The sequence below is a fragment of the Platalea leucorodia genome, assembly GCF_965183815.1.
Source record: "Platalea leucorodia genome assembly, chromosome: 1".
Classification (NCBI taxonomy): Eukaryota; Metazoa; Chordata; class Aves; order Pelecaniformes; family Threskiornithidae; genus Platalea; species Platalea leucorodia.
This window is the reverse complement of record NC_138823.1, coordinates 90,249,088-90,272,234: the sequence shown is the minus strand read 5'-3', so window position 1 is coordinate 90,272,234 and position 23,147 is coordinate 90,249,088. Positions and strand designations below refer to the sequence as shown.

The 23,147-nt window shown below is 39.1% G+C and overlaps 1 protein-coding gene across 1 annotated transcript in view; it reads right to left on the bottom strand.

Annotated features, from left to right (window-relative positions):
• Positions 1-23,147, bottom strand: part of LOC309589246 (cadherin-6) — a gene marked incomplete at both ends in the record, with an annotated part of 49,014 nt that overhangs the window by 17,377 nt on the left and 8,490 nt on the right. The window contains 4 exons of the mRNA XM_082309211.1: positions 448-635; positions 2,169-2,336; positions 4,320-4,439; positions 5,919-6,213. Coding sequence (XP_082165337.1) covers positions 448-635; positions 2,169-2,336; positions 4,320-4,439; positions 5,919-6,213 — 771 coding nt within the window. The remainder of the gene's footprint in view (positions 1-447; positions 636-2,168; positions 2,337-4,319; positions 4,440-5,918; positions 6,214-23,147) is intronic.

The window sequence follows — 23,147 nt, the reverse complement described above, 5'->3', positions numbered from 1 at the left end:
CAATTCAAGACCTTCAGATAGTGCAAAATAGGCAATGTGACACTGATTATTTCTGTGGTCTTAACACAGCACCTTCTAGTAAGTGAGCAAATCCTGTAAGCATCATGGGGAAAACATCACAGTTGGATGGTGGTGCCTTCTTGAGCTATTCTGTGGATATGTTCAGACTGTAGAAATTTTTCTCAGTCATATCCCACTCCCTAGGTTATTTACTCTCTCAGGTCTTTCAAACTATGTGCATTGGTTTAGTAAAGAGGGTATAAGAGGAAGGACCTCAATTGCTTGTATAAAAGAAACTTTACATAGGTAATGTAAAGATTCCTAATAGACAGCATTCAAATTAATAAATGACTCATTGCACTAAAAATGGGAAACAAATATGTGCTAGATAGATAAAGTTTTGACTGGTATTTCAGAGGCTGGGACTAAGTGTGTTAAGATGTGTACCTTTTTGACAGTTATAATTCCTTCCTGTGTATCCTTGTCTGTGGTAATTCCAAACATGCCATATCCATCCCCCTCAGTGATGCTGTATTCAATCTCTGCATTTTCATCCACATCAGCATCATTGGCTTTTATCCTGCCAACCGGTGAGTCGGGTGGCGTAGACTCAGGAGCTCTGAACTGGTATGTGCCTACAGCAGAGACAGAAGGAAATTTTGTCAGTCAGGCTCATGGTACTTTGGACACCATCTCTCAGCCCACTGTCCTAGCTGGGCATGCACAGATGAGTTAGCAAGTCGCTGTGTCTTCAGGCCTTCCTGGGGCAACAGCCTTCAGCTTCTGCCTTACTTTCATGTGGATAAAAGTAACTTATTTTTTGATTTTCTAGTATGAAGGATGGGCATTTTGTTTTCCTACATACATGCATCTTTAGCAACATATGTCCCTTTCTAGACAGTATCAGGATCTCTGTTAGCCATATCAAAATTGTGTATGAAAAATGTCTTGAGGCCAAAAGACAAATATTAAGAACTGCCAGAGGCCAACGCAGCTTAGTAACACTAAAACCAAATCCAGCCAAATGCCTGTTAATAATGTGCTACATTGAACTCTCCTCTGAAAAAACTCTACTTGGGGAATGTTGGCATTATGAAACTGTATCTTTGACTTTTATATTGAAGACACTTATGTCCAGAGATAATTAATTCATTGGAGGCAGAGTGCTATATTTTCTCTTAAGTTGCCCTAATTTAAATGGAAACGCTTTGCCCACAGCTAAGAACAGACTTTGAACTTAAATGACAAGTTGCTTCCAATAACTTTCCCAGTGACTTAACCGCCAAAGCTTGCTGATTTGTCTGATAGTATCTGCAATTATTTTCTCTAACAGCTGCGCTTGACTTTGACACACACTGACACTGTGATACACACACGTCACACACAGAGCAGTGGTTAGACAAAGCAAAAAAGAAGAAAAAGAGAGAGAGAAAGAAGGAAGGAAAGAAAGAAAGAGAGAAGGAAGGAAAGAGAGGGAAAGAGAAGTGGATGAAAGCTGAATCATTTTGAATCACTTATGGCCAGGAGTGGTCATTAATAGAAATTATTTTCTAAGAGATCTGGCTCAAGTGATTCCCTTAAATGTCACAGAGATATCTACCAAATGATCTCAGACAGGGGAAGAAAAATAGGCAGAAATATCTGGTATATTTATGTACGTGCTTTTGTTTCTGTATACAAAGAATATAGGAAAATCCATTGAGGCAAATACTTCCTGGGTGTAAGTATTCATTTTGATAGAATTGCTCTTGGGGTCATTTTATGTACTTAAATAAATATGTTTCAAAACTTAAATATGTTAAATTAGAACAGATACCTTAAAACGCAGTCAGTGACAAGGTCTAATAGAACTAATATTGATCAAGAAATGTAGATTATATCAGTCAAAGCTATTTAATGGGTATGAAAAATAATGTTTCTGTACATTAATTCACCTCTCAGACTATCTACTGCAACTGGAGTAAAACTATTAAAGATATGTTTCCAGTTATTGCAATTAACCTTAGCATAATTCTATTGCTAGCTTGTGTGTTGTCTTTTTCTTTCTTAAAGGAGGTCTGACACTCAGTAAGTTCATGACAGCAGAAACAATATCTGAGGTGGAAAAAAGAAACAAAACAATTTTTATCCATTTTACTGTAAAAACATAGAACGTAAATATTCCATACTCTGGGGGAAGCGAGGTGGATTGTCGTTTACGTCAGTCAATGTGATGTTTACAGTGGTGGTTCCTGATAATCCGCCCATCTGGCCTCCCATGTCCTTAGCCTGGATGACCACTTGGTACTGCTCTCGGTTTTCACGATCCATGTTTAGCAAAGCAGTTTTAATAATGCCTGAAAACATGAAAATTAAAGAGGGGGAATTCACAAGTAAGGTACTGACTTTGATGGAAGTTCTTATTAAAAAAACCCTCACAGCCTAAAGAACAAAACAATCTCTGCGTAATAAGTAAACTTTGCCCAGTACAAATATTTACTGTTATGAGATGGCACATTAAATTACAGACTTGTCATATCATATCTCAGGCTGCTGCCTATGTGACAGACACAATGTTAGTGGCATCCCCAGAAAGATGTTCTACCTATTTCTGAGCAGTGTTATTTTACATAACTATTTACCCCCTTTCAGTTCCATGCTAAAGTCTCTCACTGAACTGGAAAAAGGCTCTTTGTTCATTATAATGTGCTCCATCCTTTCTCTCCTGTTCTGTCAATATTTTTATTTTGACAGACGTGGTAAAAAAAAAAAAAAAAAACCTAACTTCAGCAACACATCATTAAAGAGGCAATACAACAACATTAAATGGGAGAAGAGAAATTAATTAAGAAAATTGTGAGCATCCAAGCATTCCCAAGTATATATATTTCTATTTATACATTGATTGAAATGATTTAGCCAGTCACTTCCTTCTTCAAAGGCACAAATATCAGTTATGAGGCCAACTCCTATTGAAATTCAATCATTCAGATTTACCATGAAGCAAAATGTTTGCATTCTCACTGGGTCTCTTAAGGCTAAGAACTAACTCCTTTATAGGCAAAAGGGGTGAAATTCAAGTACTGAAATCCATGGCAAAATTCACAGCAGCTTCGACAGAGACTTATTTCTCTCTAGGAGTTTTGCAATTGATTTCCATGGCTGGTTCACTGGTGAACTCCCAGCTACATTATCCTTATTATAACTCTAGATAGAAGAGCACATAGCGGACTGTCCAAGTCAGAATGAGTGCATCAGTGCAAAAATCCTTGCTTGTAGTATCTAATACCTTATGCTTGAAGGGAAGCTTCCTTTGATCTTAGCTCTCCCTCTTTTCAGAATTATGTACATTTTTTGACCTCAGGTTTTTCTTTGAGACATCTAATCTCTTCTTCTTTTTCCTTGCCTGAGCCTCTAAGTTTTATTTAAGAAACAATGCTAAAACCTGATTGTCTAGGATAATCCATTCCTTTCCTGTAAGGATGCTGAAGAGAACCAATTTCTCTAGCTTCCAGCAACCTATCACAATGGATGTTCCCATTTAAGGAGTTTCTTGAGTTCCTTTGTTTCTTGTTGGAGAATTTTGTTATAAATCTTGAGAAGAGATTATCTATGTAGTCAGACAGTCAATGGTACAGCAAATTCAGTCAGCCAGAATTCATATGTTTTACATGCACAGGTTCCAAAGCTGTCTGTTTTTCAGCCCATAAAAAATTCCAGTCACTGTGTATAATTTAAATGTCTTCCAAAAAGAGAACTCAGAAGTTTTGGATTCTATTTGTGATCTTCTAGTGTAGTGCAACAGCCATTTTTACCTCTTCTATCATCATTCTTAATTAAGATTTCTTTCATAAAATTAGCATTAAAGTGATATGTTGCAGATGTACAGAAATTATAATTACTTTAAACAAGTTTTGAAGAAGCAGAAGGAGAAAAAAAAAAAACACCTGAACAAGCCTTCAGTCTTAATTTAGCCATTATGAAGATCTATGAGGGTTAAGCGCTTTTTTCCACACCCACCTGTTTCTCGTTTTCTTCTAAAAGCCAACCTATTTGGTTTAATTTAAGCATCCACGGCAGTCTTTGTACCCACTGCTTGTTAAAAATGATTGAAAACTGGTTCACATCCAGTACTAATTGTATTTATTAGACTTTGCTGGTAAGATTAAAATAATGTAGGTGTCATGTTTACAGATGTATCGCTCTATTAAGTTTGTCAGATTTTGCACCGAGTAAGATGTAATCTCTTTGAAGTTTTTGTCTAATATGTCCTAGCTAGGCTTAGTATGTCATTTTAAATCACAGACATTGTCATAGAATGACAGATAAGGTCCCCTGACCTGTCTCAGATTCAACGGAGAAATATGGTTGTCCCTGGAGAATGCTGTAGACAACTTTAGCACTGTTCCCATATGTAGGATCATCAGCATCAGTTGCAGTGACTTGCACAACAAAGGTACCTGCAATGATAAATTAAAGAAAATTTATTCACAGTTTTTTTTTCATGGCCAAGACAGTTTATGAGGTAGAAAAACCATGGTTCAGGTTCAGGTCAAACTTGTGCAGAAAGTTAGAGATATTCTTATTTTGTAGGAGTTTCTCTGTTCATAAAGGACATACATATAAAACCAAAATGATAGGTGGCTTATTCTCAGTTCATTAAAAGACACGGTTATTGAATGGATATGTAGATCCTTCATCATATTTATTAGGAAGAAACCAGAAACATACCCTTCCCCAGATACTGAAGGCATTCAGAATTTTACTCTAGGTCAAGAATATACTTTTGCAAATTTACTCATGCTTGTAAGGTGTTTGACATAGGAATGTAATCTGTTTTGTTCACGTGTCTTCTAGAGAAAGAAATGGTGTTGAATCCTAGCAAAGTGTTAACAAACATAAAAAATGAGCTTAGGTTTTAGCATTTAAAACAGATTTCTGAATAAAGTATTCACTTCACATATTAAAACGTGAATATTAGATTCTTTCTTCACCAGATGAGGTTTCATCCATGTGACACGTCCCATGAATGAGAGGAGAGAGTATGCCCCAAAGTCTTTATTTTCATATTGCTTGAGCTTTATTTTAATCTCGTTCTTGATTATGATTAATTAATGCTTCTCTCCCTGGATATTATTTCAGATTAGAAATGTTCTCCTTGCAGTTTAACCATCCATTGCTCCCTGACAAAGAAATCAAAATGACCTCCCTAAGAATCAGAGACAAAGAACCAAAACCTGTCAACTTCTCTGGAAAATATCCAATCTTAAAATCATATTTCAATGAAGTTATTTTCTTTTCTTTTATTGATTGATTCTTACAGCTTGATACATTTTAAATCAATCAAAAGATTTCAGTACACTTCAATGGACTTTGGAGCTTTTTTCTTTTGCATGAAAAGAGCAACAAAGGTCATAGGAAGTTAATGGCATATCTCAGAATCAGTGATGAGTTGATTCGGGTGACAGTTTTTGCTCCTGAAGTGTGTACAGCCACTTCTGCACCTGCCCTTTTCCATTTTTTTTGCCCTTCTGAACTAAAGAAGGGTTGCTGAGCAGATCTAGGGGTGGTATGGACACCCTTAGGTGATCATGGATTTCCTTATTATTACACTGCTACTAAATCATGTTAACAAAGCATATTAAACTCTTTCAGGTGTCATGTAACACAGCTTAGCTCAGCTCACTTTCACTGTTAGCTAAACTCGATTGTATTAACTTGCATTTTTTGTGGTACAACACAAGGGAGTGGGTTTTACTCAGCTGACACCTCTGATTCTAGCAAACTGTTGTCACTGTTTTCCTAGAGTTAGAATTTTTTTTTTTAAATGGCTGAGGTGATTTTACTCCAGACTCAAACAGCAGATGTCTCTATTCAGTGCCTGTAAACTTTTGGCCCTTCATTAAGTCCACAGAAATCAATTATTAGTTAGCACCTACCAACATCTGACATTTCGGGAATGCTGGCATTGTAAACGTCCTTTGTAAACATTGGCTCATTGTCATTGATATCATGGATCTTAATGATGAACTCAGATTCTGGTTCCACTGGTCTTCCAGTCCTTCTGTTTATAGCCTGGGCACGGAGTATGTATACAGGCTTTTCTTCCCTGTCTAGTCTCTTTGTGGCCTGGATGTCACCAGTGTTTTCATTGATAATGAAGAGGTCTCCTGCTCCATCTCCAGAAAGGATGTACTTAAGTGATCCATCTCCTTTATCCTGGTCTGAATGCAGCTGGTGGTGAAATGGGAATAAAAAAAAGAAAGGAAAATAAATAATTGGGATACAATTCTACTTTAACTGATACCACGATACGTGCTTTCCTATTATTAATACCTGGCCAAAAGGCTGTACACTGCTTTTGGGAAATGAGACGATACCACAGTAGCAGCAGTGAATTGATAGAGTTGTGTCTTGATGTTGGAATTGAAATGGTCTGCAATATTGTAAGAAATTGCCTGAGGAAAACCATGAACTGAAGCTGCAGATCACTTTCCCAAGCTAAGCATACATCAATCAGATGTAAATGCTAGTGGCTTAGGTGGAATCCTAGGAATACGTAGGACAGTGTGATTCTACAGTGGAAAAACATTGGATTCAGGAATTGCAGCAAGCAAAGAATTAAAAAGTGGCCAGGCCAGCCACTTCTTGAGTTTAAATTCTGGATGCTCTACTCTTACGCCCCATGGACATTATGTAACATACCACACAGTGCACAACATAATAACATACTAACTACATACACAAATAGCAGATAAATACATGCATTCACAGATGTGGCAAACTAAGAGCAGAGGCAGGCAGGCATACTAGACCATACCAGCACTGGCAATGAAGAGATCAGTTGCCTTATCCAAAGGGACATGGACCAAGCAGAAACATGGTGGGGGCAGGGGAAAGAAGAGAATGATGGTAATTAGCATACAAAGCATGAACTGCCCAAACAATCACCTTTTTTTCCCAGGAGATTTCTGCATCTCTTGAAATGCTGCTTAGCTCACATGCAAGATATGACCAATTAAATCATACTCTCATGGCTGTTCCTTTGATAAAAGCTTATTTATTCCTCCTGGCCTTAAAATCAAGGCTAATCAACTACAATTTATTTTGTTGTTACAGTAGAGAAAATAAAAATAATAATAAAAAAATGAAACATTAAAATGGCCTAAAGTCAGGGCATAGGTGATGAAATTCAATGGGAAAAAAAAGGGTCTATTAGGTAGCAGATTCCTGGAAATTGTTGATTTCATAGAAAAGACATGTTTATGAGTCAGGAGAGCTGGACTTTCTCAACGAGCTCTTTGCTTCTCTTTTCCTGCATACAAGTTAGGAAAAAAATACCTAGTTGACTATCTGGCAAAGTACTTTTAGCATTGCTGGATGGCATGCTTTGTAGAAGAGAAAGATTTGTTCATTGAAAGCATGCTCCATGCAACAAGTCTGCCTTTAAGGGCAAAACTCTTTGTCACCTCACATTCCAAAAGTGTCCAATAATACAAAATACCAGGACTATATCATGTTTAATCGTTAGCAGATATGCTGAGGCATTCTTCTTAATTTTCTCCTTCAGGGAGAAAATGGGCATCCCATGTAATTTTGCACAGAGCCCTTTCTCTTGATAATAAGAATACCAATAAGTAGCTTGTATGCAGCATTTTTCATAAGCAGATTTCAAAAACCTTCATAAAAGCAGTCAATACCATTTGCTCGGTATTTTGGATGAAAAAGCATAGAAACTTGAAGTTTCTCAGAAGGTTAGTCTTGGAACCTGGAATGGAGTTCAGGTCTCCTGAGTCCCATTCAGTTGGCCAATATACTCAGCCACAGGCCCCAGAGGAATTACATGATTTACTAGATATAACCGCAGCCTCTGACAAATATCTGTTAGACCTGCTTCTTAAGAAGTCAGACTAGAAGTCTACTGTGGGATGTAATTTCAATAGGATATTTGAGTATAATTTTTCTCAAAGGCAACCTGCAACAGAAAAGGTATTAAAAGAATTTTTTCTTTAAAATTGTGTATTTTTTGTAATTGTTTCACATCAAAAATTCAACTTTTGTTTGCCTTGAAAGCCTCTTTAACTTTGTCTGTATCATATTGGGATAAAAACAGCCCTCAGTAACAGACTATCATGAATTCATATGAATCATGGAATCTTGCTATTGTGAGACTTGTTATAGGCTGAACTCCCAAACTTATTTTTATCATCGATTTAATTAAACCTGGTTTCAGTGAACAAGGTAGCAAAAAAAGGTCAAGCTAGAAAAGGTTTTGGAACCACTGGGAATTGTCTTCCATAATATTCTTTACCTAGCCCAGACCACCTAAAGAGCTAGAAGTGGAAACTTGTGTGACTTTTTCAAGTCCATAGTTTGTGAAATTTCCACTGTGTAAGATCGACTGTGACTCTGGATATCAAAACAAAGTATATCTCAGTGTAATGACTCATCAATATTGAGAATGAGGTGATCTTCATGAAAGGTTCAATGTCTAGCCCTTCAGCAAAAGCACTAACTTTTGAAAATAAACATTCCCTCTGACAAGATCCTTTACAACTTCAATACCTTTAGTTTTACAACTTTCCTAAGACATGACAGAACAAACTAAGTGTTCAGTTGTCCAGTCTGTATGTGGATTATTTACTGTGAGAGTGAGACCTGGGGAGGTCATGTCCTATATACCTGTATTGGGTTTGTGTGGCAAGATTTTGGTAGCAGGGGGGCTATAGGGAGCGGCTTCTGTGAGAAGCTGCTAGAAGCTTTCCTTTTATGTCTGACAGAGCCAATGCCAGCCGGCTCGAAGGCTGAACCGCCGCTGGCCAAGGCCTAGCCAATCGGTGAAGGTGGTAGCACCTCTGTGATAACATATTTAAGAAGGGGAAAATATGAGAGAATATGTGAGAATATGTGAGAGGAATAGCCCTGCAGACACCAAGGTCAGTGAAGAAGCAGGGGGAGGAGGTGCTCCAGGTGCCGGAGCAGAGATTCCCCTGCAGCCCCTGGTGAAGACCATGGTGAGGCAGGCTGTCCCCCTGCAGCCCATGGAGGTTAACAGTGGAGCAGAAATCCACCTGCAGCCCCTGGAGGATCCCATTCTGGAGCAGGTGGGTGCCCAAAGGAGGCTGTGACCCCGTGGGAAGCCCACGCTGGAGCAGGCTCCTGGCAGGACCTGTGGCCCTGTGGAGAGAGGAGCCCAGGCTGGAGCAGGTTTGCTGGCAGGACTTGTGACCCCACAGAGGACCCACACTGGAGCAGTCTGTTCCTGAAGGACTGCGCCCTGTGGAAGTGACCCACGCTGGAGCAGTTCATGAAGAACTTCAGCTCATGGGAAGGACCCACATTGGAGAATTTCATGGAGCACTGTCTCCCATGGGAGGGACCCCACGCTGGAGCAGCGGAAGAGTGTGAGAAGTCCTCCCCCTGAGGAGTAAGGAGCGGCAGAGACAACATGTGACAAACTGACCGCAACCCCCATTCCCTGTCCCCCTGTGCCGCTCGGGGGGAGGAGGTAGAGAACTCGGGAATAAAGTGAAGCCCAGGAGGAAGGGAGGGATGGCGGGAAGGTGTTTTAAGATTTAGGTTTTATTTTTCATTATCCTACTCAAATTTGATCAGTAATAAAGAAACTAATTTCCCCAAGTTGAGTCTGTTTTGCTCATGGTGAATGATCTCTCCCTGTCCTTATCTCGACCCACAAGCTTTTTGTTATATTTTCTCTCCTCTGTCCAGCTCAGAAGGGGGAGTGATAGAACAGCTTTGGTGGGTACCTGGCATCCAGCGAGGGTCAACCCGCTGTAGTACCCGTGTGTATTACGTAGAGCTAAGGCTGGCTGTGTACCTGCTCTTCAAACCAACAGTGAACTTAAAATGTGTCACCATGTGTGGCCTCAAGAACCTGGTTCACAAAGGGTCTCAAAAGATATGATTACACTCAGTTTGATTTCAGTAAACTGGGATAGTCCTCTAACTGCTTGTCATCAGGGCTTTTGTGGCATAGGCTTATATCACAACACCAGCATCAACTACTTAATAGCTGGGCCAAAATAGTTTGGATTTTGTTCCCTTTTTTCAGAAAAAAAAATTGGTTTTATATATTGGAAAAAACAAGCAGATCTCTAGAAAAGTTTCTCTTAGATGATAAATTTGTAACATTCACTTGTGAGGAAAATATCCAAAAAAATTATTTATTATTTTAGATTACGTTATCTGTCCTTGACCATTTGCTTGGTAGAAAAAATTTATCCAGGTAAAGACAATCATCTGGTTTATTTTTTCTTAAGTGTCAGTTTATCTTGGAAGCAACATTTTGCCTGTGTGACCTATATGAAGGGGGAAATTGCTCCTGTAACCAGGTTAAAAAAAAAAAAAAAAAAAAAAAGGAATAAAATTAAAGGAGAAACAAATGGTGCAAGTTGAGGCCAAGAAAAGGGCCTGGAGGTGAGATGCACTTAAAAATACAGTTGATGGTTTTGTATATAAATCTTAACACCATTGTTAGGTTATGAGGATGAAATGAGTAGTAATAAGAACCCCTCCCCCCTTTCAAGTTGAAGTTATTTTTCACTACCCAGACACCTCATTGCAAAGGACTTTTGCTGTGATGAGATATGTGTATAAATTATACTGCAGATGCTTTTAGCAGGACTGATCCTAGCCAATGCAAGATATTATAGCTTCACTGTTAACTCATGTTGCAAAAGAGTGTCCATTATCCTCTGCATAAAGTTGGTCAGGTAAATGGGCCATGGCAGATAGTCATGGGATAGAATAAAATGTCTTAGGACACAGCGCTCTTGTCATCTGGGCTGTATCATATTACCATTCCTCAAGACAAAATTACTTCAGCCCAAGGTTTTTAGGATTCCACGTAAAGGTAGATATTTTATTTCCATAGGAACTCAGTGGTGACTGAACTGAACAATACCCCAAAGGTAAGCAAAATTATTAAGAACTAAGTCTATGCAATAAAAAGTAAATGCATCAGCAATTGCACTGTATTAATATTAGAGTAAATTAATTCATTCAGAATCTAATCTGGACACTTCTGTGAAATCATCCATCAATCACTGGCTAAGGCTAAGGATGAATGACAAATTAAAGATTTTACTATGCCCTAGGCATACTTTTACGCATTTTACTTTAATACCACTGTTAAGTGAACCATCTGGTTTGCTTTTAATGACTTACAGTCAGATAAAAACCATCTAGCCTCTGTCTTTCTTCTGCTCCCCCCAAATGTTCTGGCCCAAAACATTCAAATACAGCTGCCTGAAAACAGGGAAGGCTTCATGCCTCCAGGAACAAGCATTTAAAGAACACGCAGGCCTGCAGCATTAGCTGCCTGTATTTGACATTCTGCTTGTTGTCACATACATACATAATTACTTTAAAAGGAGGGTTGTTGTTTTCATTTTCAAATTAGCCACAATCTGGAGTAGCCTCCTTCTCTGCAGTATCTCTGGCAGAGCCCTCCGAAAGCACCAACGGCGGTGGCAATGGAGTGTCTTCAGCACGACGGAAAGGAAAAGGCAAGTGAAAGCTGTGCTCAAAGTATTTGAATCGTGAGCATTTTTTTTTTTTTTCCTCTGGAGTGAATATATTTACAGCATTTGTGTTCATCTCCAATAGATAGTATTGCTTCACTTCTTTAAAACAACATTTGAGGAAAATTTTGCTAGGGTTTTAAAAATTGAGTTAGACCCATGCAGGAATTCCACACAGGAATTATTTCAGCAAACCATGTGGGAAGAATTTAAGGGCATCTTTCATGTGCTTTTGCAATAAGACTATAAACTGATACGGCATGAAAACAGCAGATCCAGTTGGCGTCAAGTTGTACAATTCATTATTGCCCGTCTCTGGTATTATAAAGTCATGAGCTATACTCCAAAATGTCGGCAGCACTTCCAAAAGAAGCAGTGTCAGTGTGTTTGAACAGAGGTGAGAGACGGTGGCTCCCTGGGTGGGTCATGGCAGGGCCTGGCAGCCAGGGCCCGTCCCACCGCCCCAGCCAGGAGCGGGGCAGCCGGGGGGCACCGGGGCAGCCCCAGCCCCGGGCATCGGGCACCTCCCTGGGGCCGGGGCCGGGCCGAGGACAGGGCAGGACATGGGCCCACAGGCGGGCCCAGCTCAGCAGGGCCTACAGCTGGGCAGAGCAGGGCTGTGGGGAGCTGGAGACTGGCCCTGCTGTGGTGTTGCTGGGGCAGGGGCTGATAGCCCTGGGAGGCTGAAATGGGGTGGGTGGGTGGGGGGAGCCCCGGGGGTCTGACATGGGGTCCTGGGCTGTGGGCAGGTGCGGGGAGCCCTGAGGGCTGGGCAGGGACAGTCAGGGCTGGTGGTGCCTCAGGGCCTTTTTCTAACCATGCTGAATTCACCTTGATGTGAAACTGTGTGAAACAGCAGAATCAAAACTGTATAATGAAGGTGAGATCCCATATATTTTAATAGGTTAAGGCTAAGCGCTAACTTTTTTGTGTTTTTAAATGGAATACATTAGAGAGAAGCAGCTTTCTAGCATGCATATTTGTAACAAGGTTGTACTGAAAATGTACTTTTATAGCTGTGGTAATTAAATTCCAAAAAATTGAAATTGCAGGCTGTGGATATTCTCCAGAATGAAATAACGTCCCTCTTCTACCTCACTCTATAACACTGATTTAAACAGCATAGTTAATCTCGTTTATGAGGTGGCTTTAGGTTATGCAAGACGGCTGTAAATTGCAGTTTAGCTCCCACTAATGTCATATTGCTGGTTATATTACCTGGCAATTCAGTAGGTAAGATGGTTTTCCATCCATCCTGCAGACCACGTTCTGTTTCCTGTTGTGAATATAACACCCTATTCGCTGAATTTCAGACTGGTTACTGAACCTCAGCAAAGATCGAAGTCAATTGACCTTGGGATGTACACACTGAACCATCAACATACAATTATCCAGAAATAAGCTGCCTGTTGTGTCTTATTATTTGTTTGTATTTATAAGAGGAACTTGTTATTCTGGATTTGCTGTGGTCACACTTTTTTGTCTCCTAACACAATAATGAAATAGAGACCAATTATTAAAATAGTAAGTAGGCAGTTGGTAGGTACCTAACAAAGAGAATCATGGGTTTACTCTTGGCAGTATTCATAGCACATGATTTCACTCCAAATTGAATAGATCCAAACAGCAGACTTCTGTCTAGTAATGAACAAATTCAACCACATATATTGCTTGAGGTTGCACAGTGTAATGCTACGGCATTCAGAAAAACTAAAGCACTCAAAATGAAACTGCTAATACTATGATATTGCACACAGTTTCTATTTCAGAATAATAACAACCTTGCACTCTTCCCTGTCTCTTCTAGTGCTCTGTATCCCTGTACCATCAACCAACCTCCTCAATTAATATCATAATCAACACCATTTATATCATCAAATAATCATCACTAAAGTTTTTACTCCACTTGGTGACTCTGTGTGAAAAGGAAAATGGCATTGGTTTTGCACATTAAGCAATAAGTATTTATTTATATGTATATTTTGCTGAAGTTTAAGTATAGACTTCTTCCTAATGCACAAAAAATACCCCCGAAACACTATATATATATACATTCCATATACCTACGTATATACACACTATATCATGTATCATCAGGGCAAATACCTACATAAATAATTTATTTCAAGCCATAAAAGTTCCTTTCTTCTAAAAAGATATTCCACAAGATCCAGAGCAAGACCCAGCATCACCAGAAATGACAGATTTCCTATGGACGTGTGTGCCATGTTCTTATGGCCTCAATTATGTTAAGGTCTGGTTCCTTCCATGCTCCACATAACCCATCTTACTCACCCCTAAGGCAAAGCATCCTACTCTCCCTCATATCACTTAGTCCTCTGCATGGTATTTTATACTTCCTGCTCCAGCCCTCATCCTCAAAACCTCTTGACTGCAAAATACTGCTGCTTCTTGTGTTCCCTAAATAGTAGCTGGAGAAGAGACAGCATGGACTGTGGTTGGTGGTGGCTTATATGTGTATTTATGGAACAACCAGCTGACCAGTCAAGGCACAATGTAGGTTTATTTGCCTTCTTCAGTGACTGTTCTTCCAAACTGTATGTGAAATAAATGGTTCTGACTCCTTTGTTCCTCTATAAAATTCAATTTGAAAGTGGTTAATGGACTTAAAAATTATTTAGAGGAGGTGAATGGAGAGAGATAGAGGCTAGAGCACTGAAGCTAGTTATCTGCTCAGGTCAGATATCTGGAAGGTTATGTCAAGACTTAGGTACCTACCCTTAGGGACCACTATTTCAAAAAATGTAGCTTAAATTTCTGTTAAAAATGGGAGGATAGATGCTAAAGAAGAATTTGGAAGACAATGGGAGAAAGATGCTACAGTGCTTCCAACTTTTCTTAGTGTTTAGAGAAACTAGAAGAGGTGATTCCTTTCCATTCTTACATAAAGGATTTGGAAGGGGAAGATTTATACCCTATATCCTCAAAAGAGCTGGAGAGCTGGAGTTTGAAGTAAGATTCAAGCACTGTCATTTTCAAAGAAAACAAAACAACAAAAAATATTTGACAAGATTAAAAAAGAGATGCAAACAGACCCAGCCTTACCAGATGACAGCACCGTGATTCTAGATGTACAGCTGTCAGAAACAGCACTCCCACACAGGGGCTGTTAGGCTGCTACAACAGACGCTTAAAGTAGATTCCTACTTTTTTGTATCTATCATCTACTCGCTCACCCGACATCTGCTGTCCTAAGCAATCAGCAGTCTTCATTGTTCATCACTTTCTTGACCTTACACGTCATGGTTTATAGAATTAGTTCACTATAAATTAGTTAACTATAGTAAGTGATTAGTTTACTATAGTAAGTATAATTACTATACTATAGTTAATACAGTAGACCTGAATATGGCTCAGTGGGAATTCCTGAGTGTTTCAGTTTGTTGATGCAGTTTTAACTTGCTTGCTTCCCACTATGCCTCGCGAAGAAAAAGGTGCAACAGGTACCCAGTTCCTATTTGAAGAAATCGCCCCTCTGGTGATTAGAAAGAATCTTGTTTCCCAGATTAGATGTGCTGTTCTTGTGCCAGCATTGTTTTTTCTGTTTTAAGAACCTCCTCCCACATATATGCATTCTTCCTCAACCAACATTTATAGATAATAATTCCATATGTTCTCATTATTTTTCTTTGCTAGGCTACCAGCCTATATCCAGTCTTCGCTTGCAAAATAGGCACTTCTGAGTCCTCAGCTGGAATCCTGTTTACAACCTCAGTCTCTCGTTTTCAAGTCAAGTGGATTCCAAAAAGAGCCAGTGAAGAGAAGGCGAAATATGAAGGGCTGATGATCCTAGTCATTTTTCTGTAATTGCTGCATTTTGATTGGCCTTCCTTCTGTATGAATGGACACAGGTCTTTGAACAACGATGTTAATATTTTCCTATCTCTATTAGAAATGAGTACAAACATTTACCATTTTCATTGTCATATCAAACTAGCTTCTTCCTGTCATCCAATCACTGACTAAGACACTCAAGTTTTTCTCCTTCTCTTGCTGTTTTTAATTTATAACCATTCATTGTGTATTGGATTTTTTTTTAGTAACTCCTATTTCAAGAACATTGCATTTTTATCCTGTTTCTATTCCTTCCATTTTGAAGAGCATCCTTTTCTTCCTGTAGGATATTCTGGTCAGCAATAAAGGATAAGATTTGGTGCTGAAATCAGGCATGCAAACATTAAATCTGTAGTAAATTAATGAAATAGAGCACTGAAGAATTACTGAGGTTGTACAAGATTTCTAGATTTTGGGGTGTGGGTTTCTTTGAGCTATTGGAAAATATACTATGTCCTATTTGCATTGTGGTTACTTTTTGGTGTTTTGTTTATAAGAGGTTGTATAGCAGAACTAGAAATACTTTAAACCCTGGCTCATTCAGCTGTGGAATCCTTTTAATATAGTAATACATATCAGACTATGTTTTTTTATAAAATTCGTATCTGCTACTTTTTTTAAGGAAACCATATCAGCCCTGATTGCATGGAATCAGGTATACTAGAAGAAAAACTCAGCAAAAATTAAAAAAAAATTGGTAAAGGGTACAGGGATCAAATACTTGGACTATTAAAATGCAAATGAAATTTTTTATTACGATAACCGCCTCAGAGTATACCAGGGAAAGGGTAAAACAATAATCTCTAAGGGCCCCCTTTAACCTAAGTACTGGTTCTTAGCTCTAACTCTGAGGTTTTTACCAAAAAAATTCCATGAGATTCAAAAAAAATCAAGAAAATGCTAAAATTGCACCCACTGCAAATGGGGAAAAAAGCTAGATGTCACATAGAATTGTTCAGTAACAGCAGTATCATCTGCAAAAAAGATTGTCCTGATATCAAGAACTATAAGAGGAATAAAAAAACACCTAGGAAAAGAACCCACCAGGGTGATGTTATCTTTTTGTTTCTTGAGAATATCAAAATATCAGTGATCTTTCTCATTCACTCTCAAAAGCAGGAGTGCCAATCTATGCCCTGTAAATGAATGACACTAAGAGAAGCCAAAAAACAGTTTTGTGCTGCTGAACAACTTCAGGAAATGAATGGACCAAAAAGCACTAAGAACATTTCAAGATTCAGAAGCAACCAGGTACTCAAAAGGCAAACTGAGAATAAAAGATGGTGGCATCTGATTTCAAAATATACAAACAAAGCATAGAAAAAACACTATAATAAGAGTATAGGGCTCTGGAGTGGAAAAAAAAAAAAAAAAAAGGAGTAAGAAATAGAGTATAAAGGGCACTAGAATAAAAATTTGTCATTAGACCAGGGACAAGAGGCAAAGTGCTCTCACTTTGGAGCCCCCAGGCTCACACCCTCCAGGCAGGCTGGAAGGCTCCTTTCATTCTCTTTTTGAGGGCTGTCTGTGAGGCCACATGGTCTGAGATAGACAGGGACAACAGTTTGGCTGATGTTGTGATCCTTGGTTTATGGAGTAGGCTGCCCAAACAGTAGTTGGGAACCTGTTGTTCTATTTTAAATGTATGAAGCTAAGAATAAACATTCATTCTCTGGTGACTCACACCTTTATTACACACCCTTCAAAATCACAAATGGGTTTTCTAACCTGAAGTGCAAACATGCAGCCACAGCTAATCAGCTTTGCAAAAAATCAATTGGAAAGTGTCAATCCTTTCAGCGTTGCCTAGGGCCTATCAACTCTTTTCCCTCTTGGGTTCCCCAACTGCTGCTGCTCTTCATTGTGATTAAACAGGGACAATGGCACAAGAGCTTTCGTCCTGCACTGCAGTACATCAAACTAGAAAGGTACCTTATTCTGTTGGCCCTTCTCTCTCCGGGCAATTCATTATCAGATCTTAATGAATATTTAGCAAAGCTGCAAACTAGGTAAAGGTGTCTCTATGTTCTCCTGAGCTGAGTGTTGCTCAGCTCTTCTGTGGTAATGTAGTTTTATTTGTTCCTCTTCCTATTATCTCTAAGCACAATTATAGCAAGAATTTACAAAGTTTGCCTTTACAAAGACAAATAGTTCTTTAATTTATAAGGCACAAGAGACTGTGGTGTCAAGTCTGATCTCTATACATATGGGCCCTTGAATTTCATGTTCTTTTATCAAACTTCTTGCATTTCTTTCAACTACTGTATAACAGTAAGAAAGATAGCCAATCTTCCTTTTAGACTCTAAGGAACTCAAAACAATTCTGCCTCTGAGTAATAACTGACCTCTCACTTTAAAAAAAAAAAAATAATCCTTGGTCGTAAACTGAATTTTCCCAGTTTTACTTACAGTGGCTGGGTTTCATTATGCCTTTGTCTGAAAGATTAAAGAGCCCTCTGCAACTAAACAGTAGTGATGGTAACAAGAGAGTATCGTACAGACTTCTGCAATTACCCTCACAAAAACATGGAGCTCTGGTTGTTCTCTCAAGGAAGGCCAAGCCAGTTTAAAAAAAACAAAACAAAACCAACTGGTTTATGCTTTTTGGTCCATCTATTTCAGCATCTGGCATTTCTTTGTCATACTGACATCATCCCTTTTTGCCAGTGTTTTTAAACTGTGTGGTAGCATCAGTACCTGGTAGACAGGAATGGTTTTAGTTGAGGCATCAGCGTTCACTTACTAAAAAGCATAAAGGACTTAGCCACCCCTGGATTTGTCATACCCTAGGTCAGGTACTAGGAAAATTCTCTTACATGAATATCTGAGCAGAAGATTAGGAGAGATTACAAGTTATTTTCTTACCTAGTGAATACACTTCAGTGATCAGGAATGAAAATTCAAGCCTATGAATCCTTGAAAGCCATAAAGAGCTGTACAAGTAATTTTGTTTTAGGAGACAGACTTTCTCATCACTGCAAATATACCACCATAACTGAACAGTCAGTCATTGGATTCAAGTGTGAGTCTTAAAGACTAAATGGGAAAATTAGTTTGAGGCATCACTGATGATTTCCTTGGTATAAAAAAAAAAAAGTGCAAACAAGGAGTGAAGCACATTTAAGTGCATCTCTGACAAAACACAAAATACATAAGGGAAAGATAGGCTTGTAGCTGCAAATACAGGACTGGCAGGTTTTAATATTGTCTCTGTCACAGTCTTCCTGTCTAATCCTAGACAGATCACTTTTTGATACTTCTGCATTATCCCTGCAGTGAAAACTGGGTTGTTAATGTCCAGTTCTGTATGTAATGATTATAACATGATTTGAGAGCTTTGGGTGTAATTTGTTCTGTGTTAGTTTGTGGAAAGACTGAGGATTGTTTAACTGGAGTAAAGATTAGCAATACTGTAGCTTTGCCACAGCCTGCTGCATTTAGAGGGTGGGGGGATGGCCTATTGCTAATGCAGCTGCAATGCCAGAAAATCTAATTGCTCTCAGGTGTTTGTTATGCACCAGCTGAAGGTTACTGTCACCACAGGTTAGCTAAGGGATGGGGTAGATAGGGGAGTTCCTGCACTCTGGGGCTGGCTGTATGAGCTCAAATAACATTTTAAGGTATCTTAAGACTGTGGTAAAGTGAAAAGGAATACATGTGCTTTCATTTCTACTGGGTGAGCTGTGGGGTTAAGGAAAATTAAGTGCCTAACTTGTAATGACTTTCAATGGGAATATAATGAGTCCCTAAAAGGATGAATGCCTCCCTGGGAAATCTCTCCCCTAAACCCCAATTTTTCAATGAGAACTGTGCATACAATTCAAGAGCACCAACTTTCATTATAGCTTTTTTCCAAGTCAAAGCAAAATAGTTCCAATATTCTGATATCCTTGTATATCTGAAAGACAGGTATGTGCATAGGAAAAGGCACCTACAGCATAGTTAATGTATCTCCACTGTTTAAGCTTACTAATTAATGTATAAACTATGTCCCATTTTCCTTTTTTGCACGAAAAGATAATTCACTGAGCCAAAAGGCCTGGATATATATATCTCATCTTTTAAAAATTACACAGGGGAATAAAAAAAATCATATGAGGTTTATTGTGTACCCAGCCATTTTATGACAGAATACTTTCATGGGTTTGATCCAAATATTTTTCAGTTAATTTGAAGGTCTTCAGCTGACTATAGTGGGACTTCTGTCCTGTACTGCATTACTCAATCAAAAAGGGAACACACATAGTAGTAGATGACAACAGGTATTCTACTGAGAGCAGGAGAATTTTTTTTTTTTTTTTCAGAAAAAAGTACATTCAACAAACATGCACGTCTATAATTAATAATTTGTTTTAGTATATGTCCCTTAATCTCTAAATTATGTGATGTGTATAGTTAGTGAAATCAGTCTGTATTATATGCCCAGCTTTGATTGCCTTTGATTTCTCAGGGAATTTACCCAGGGACAGTTATTTACTCTTTTTCAGTGGTCAGAATTATTTATTTCATCACTGAGAAAATGTTTTCTCTGGACTCTCATTTCAAAAATGCCTCAAAATTATATGGTAGGCAAATACAGCACCTTAATTAAGGTATATGAACAAGTACATTTCTAATTCAGTGAAAAGCTCTGTTCTCTTGTGGGGGTAGGGTAGAATATATCTTAAAGATGAACTAGGAAAAAAACAAAACAAAACAAAAAACCCCTTGGCCTAATATCCAGAAATGTTTTTACTGGCATATAGTTGAATAAAACATCAGGCTTCTTCAGCAACTAACAGTTTCTGACTACTCCCTGATGGATGCACTTGAAAGCAAATGCTCATCCTTTGCTTACTGACAAAGGTGACCCTTTGATATTCTGAGCACTTGATGCTGACAATCAAATCCTGAAATATGTGTATGAATTTTATATGCTCTATAAAAGTGTGTGTGGCGGGGAGAAAAGTAGGGGGATGGAGAAGGGAGGATATAGACAAACACTAAAACAAATGACAACCTACATTCAGATTGAAATGAAGACTTAACAAGAAGGAAATTAATTCATATCAACAGGTTTAGTTGAGTCTTTAATCTATTTGCATGCCTGGATCATCTAGTTCTACAGTTTAGAAGCTGGGGAAAGGAAAAATATCTCCATGTTGTCATGTTCCCCAACTTTGTTTCTAATCAAAAGTTTGTGTTGCGTAAACAGATAATTAAGGATTTGTGTGAGACAGCAGGTAGAGTCTAAAAGGCTGCACATTCAAATCTCAACAGGACCCTAGGAATATGTTTATGGGAAACCTTAGCCAAGGCTGCCATTGAGTAGATTCTTCTTTCAAATGAGTATTCCTCAAAGTGCATTAGTTGGGATGTGAAGGGGTAGCTCACATGACTTGAATGCTGCCACAGAAAGATGTAGGCCTTTTAGAAAGGCCAGGCCAGGCCAGGAAGTCAAGGAGGTGGATTAGCAAAAGATCAGCTCAGGTCCATGGAGCTTTGCTTTGGAACAGGTGACAAATCGGTCAAGAGCTTGTGGGTAAGAGGACAGACCATCACAACACATCATGGTAGGCATCTGCTACAGACTGCCTGCTGAAAGAGATGAAGTAGATGAAGCCTTCTTTAGGCAGATGGAGGAAAGCCTATGATTGCAGGCCATAGTACTCAAGGGGAACTTTAATCATTTTGATGTTTTCTGGAAGGGCAATATGTCCGTGTGCAAGCAACCCAGGTTTCTGCAGAGTGTCATAAGACAATTTCTTGACCCAGGTGATTGACGAGTTGACCAGAGGATGCATTGTGTTGGACCCATTACTCATGAATAAAGAAGAACTGCTCAGGGATGTGAAAGTGCAATTTGCCCACAGGCTCCAAAGATCCTTGACCTTAGCAGAAAATTCTGGTGGAGTAAAGCATTTTCCACAGCAGACAAAACCCAGTAATTTAGGAGCCTTTTAAGTAAATTGGACAAACTCAGTTCCGTAGGACAACATTGGATGCATCTAAGGATGGTGATGAAATGTTTTCTTTCTATAATGTCTGAAAAGTCATAGTGATTGGGGAAGGTTCTTAAATTCTGAAAACAGGGAAAGTCACACCCATTCTAAAGAAAGGCAAGAAGGATCTGGGAACTAGAGACTGGCCAGCTATACCTCAGTTCCAGGGAAGGTTATAAACCAAATCCGCTTGGAAGCTAAATCCAGGTACAAGAAGAAAAAGAAGGTGATTTGGAACAACTAACATGGATTTAGTAGTGAAAAATCATGCTTAACTAACCTGATTGCCTTCCATGATGGCATGGATGGCACTGTGGACAAGTACTGAGCAGCGGATATTGCATGACTTTAGCAAGGTCTTTGACACAGTCTCCCATAGTATCCTGACAGACAAGTCAGTGAGATATGGACTGGAAAAATGTCCAATAAGATGGGCGGAAAATTGGCTGGATAGCCAAGCTCAAAGGGTTGTGATCTGTGGTATGAAGTCCAACTGGTGGCTGATTACTAGTGATGTTCCTCAGAGGTTGATACTGGGGGTCAATGCTGCTTAATGTCTTTATTAATGACTCAAATGATGGAATGCATCCTCAGCAGTTTGGCAAATCATAAAAAAATGGAGGTTGGCTGGGTGAAGTGCTCTCAGTATTGAGAAGGTAGAGCTGCTATCTGGAGGGACAACAACCTGGAGAAATGGACTGGTGGAAAACTCAAGAAATTCAGCACAGGCAAATGCAAAGTCCTGCATCTATGCTGGAATAATCCCTTGCAGCAGTACAGGCTGGAGAGAAAACAGTTTTGCAGTGAAGTATCCGGTCATTCTGGTAGAAAAGAAATTGAACATGAATCAGCAGTGTGTCCTTGCTGAGAAGAACGGCAACTGGTTTGTTTTAGCGAAAGTGTAGCCTGTTGATCGAGGGCATTGATCATTCTCCTCCATTCAGAGTTTGTGAGAATACAACTGGAGTACTGCATCTAGTTTTGCCCCTTCTCTGTACAGGAAAGACATTAACATATTGCAGTGAGTTTACAGAATGGTCACCGAGAGGCTTGGGGGGGCTGGAGCATATGATGTATGAAGAGAGAGAAATGTTTTTATTTAGAATTAAGAAGAGAAAACTTATTGTTGTTTACAGTTACCTAATGGGAGGGTGTAGAGAAGGCAGAGCTAGAGAAGGCAGAGCTGGAGAAGGCAGAGACAGGATGAGAGGCAATAGACACAAGTTGTAATGAGGGAAATTCTGATTAGATATTAGGAGGAAAAAAAAAAGAAAGGAGAGATGGTTAAGCACTGAGAGACATGCCCAGAGAAGTTGTGGAATCTCCATCCTTGGAAATACACAAAACTTGACCAGATGCTGCCCTGAGCAACCTGCTCTAATCGGACCTGCTTTTAGGAGGGGGTTAGACCAGATAGCCTCTAGGGGTTTCTTCCAGCCTTAATTATTCTGTGATTCTACCTGGCAGGAGTGATATTCTGTCACAGGCTTCAGGTAATAGTTCAAGATCCAACATTGCCTGTCTAGGAATGCGGGTTCATTTTGACTGGAAAGCCTGGAATTCTTTTGGTGAGAATACTGGTGTCTATGCTCTCCCAATTATATCATATCTAGTATTCATGAAAGAAAAGAATTCTCTCTGAAGCACATATAATTGGTGTGATCCTATCAGTCTAAATAATCTAAAAGGAATTTTTCATAAAATATTTTCTGTAGGTAAAATAATAGGTATTTGCATGAGGTGAGTTTATCAGATGAATAGTGTAGATCCTGACAGGCTTTGTTACTTG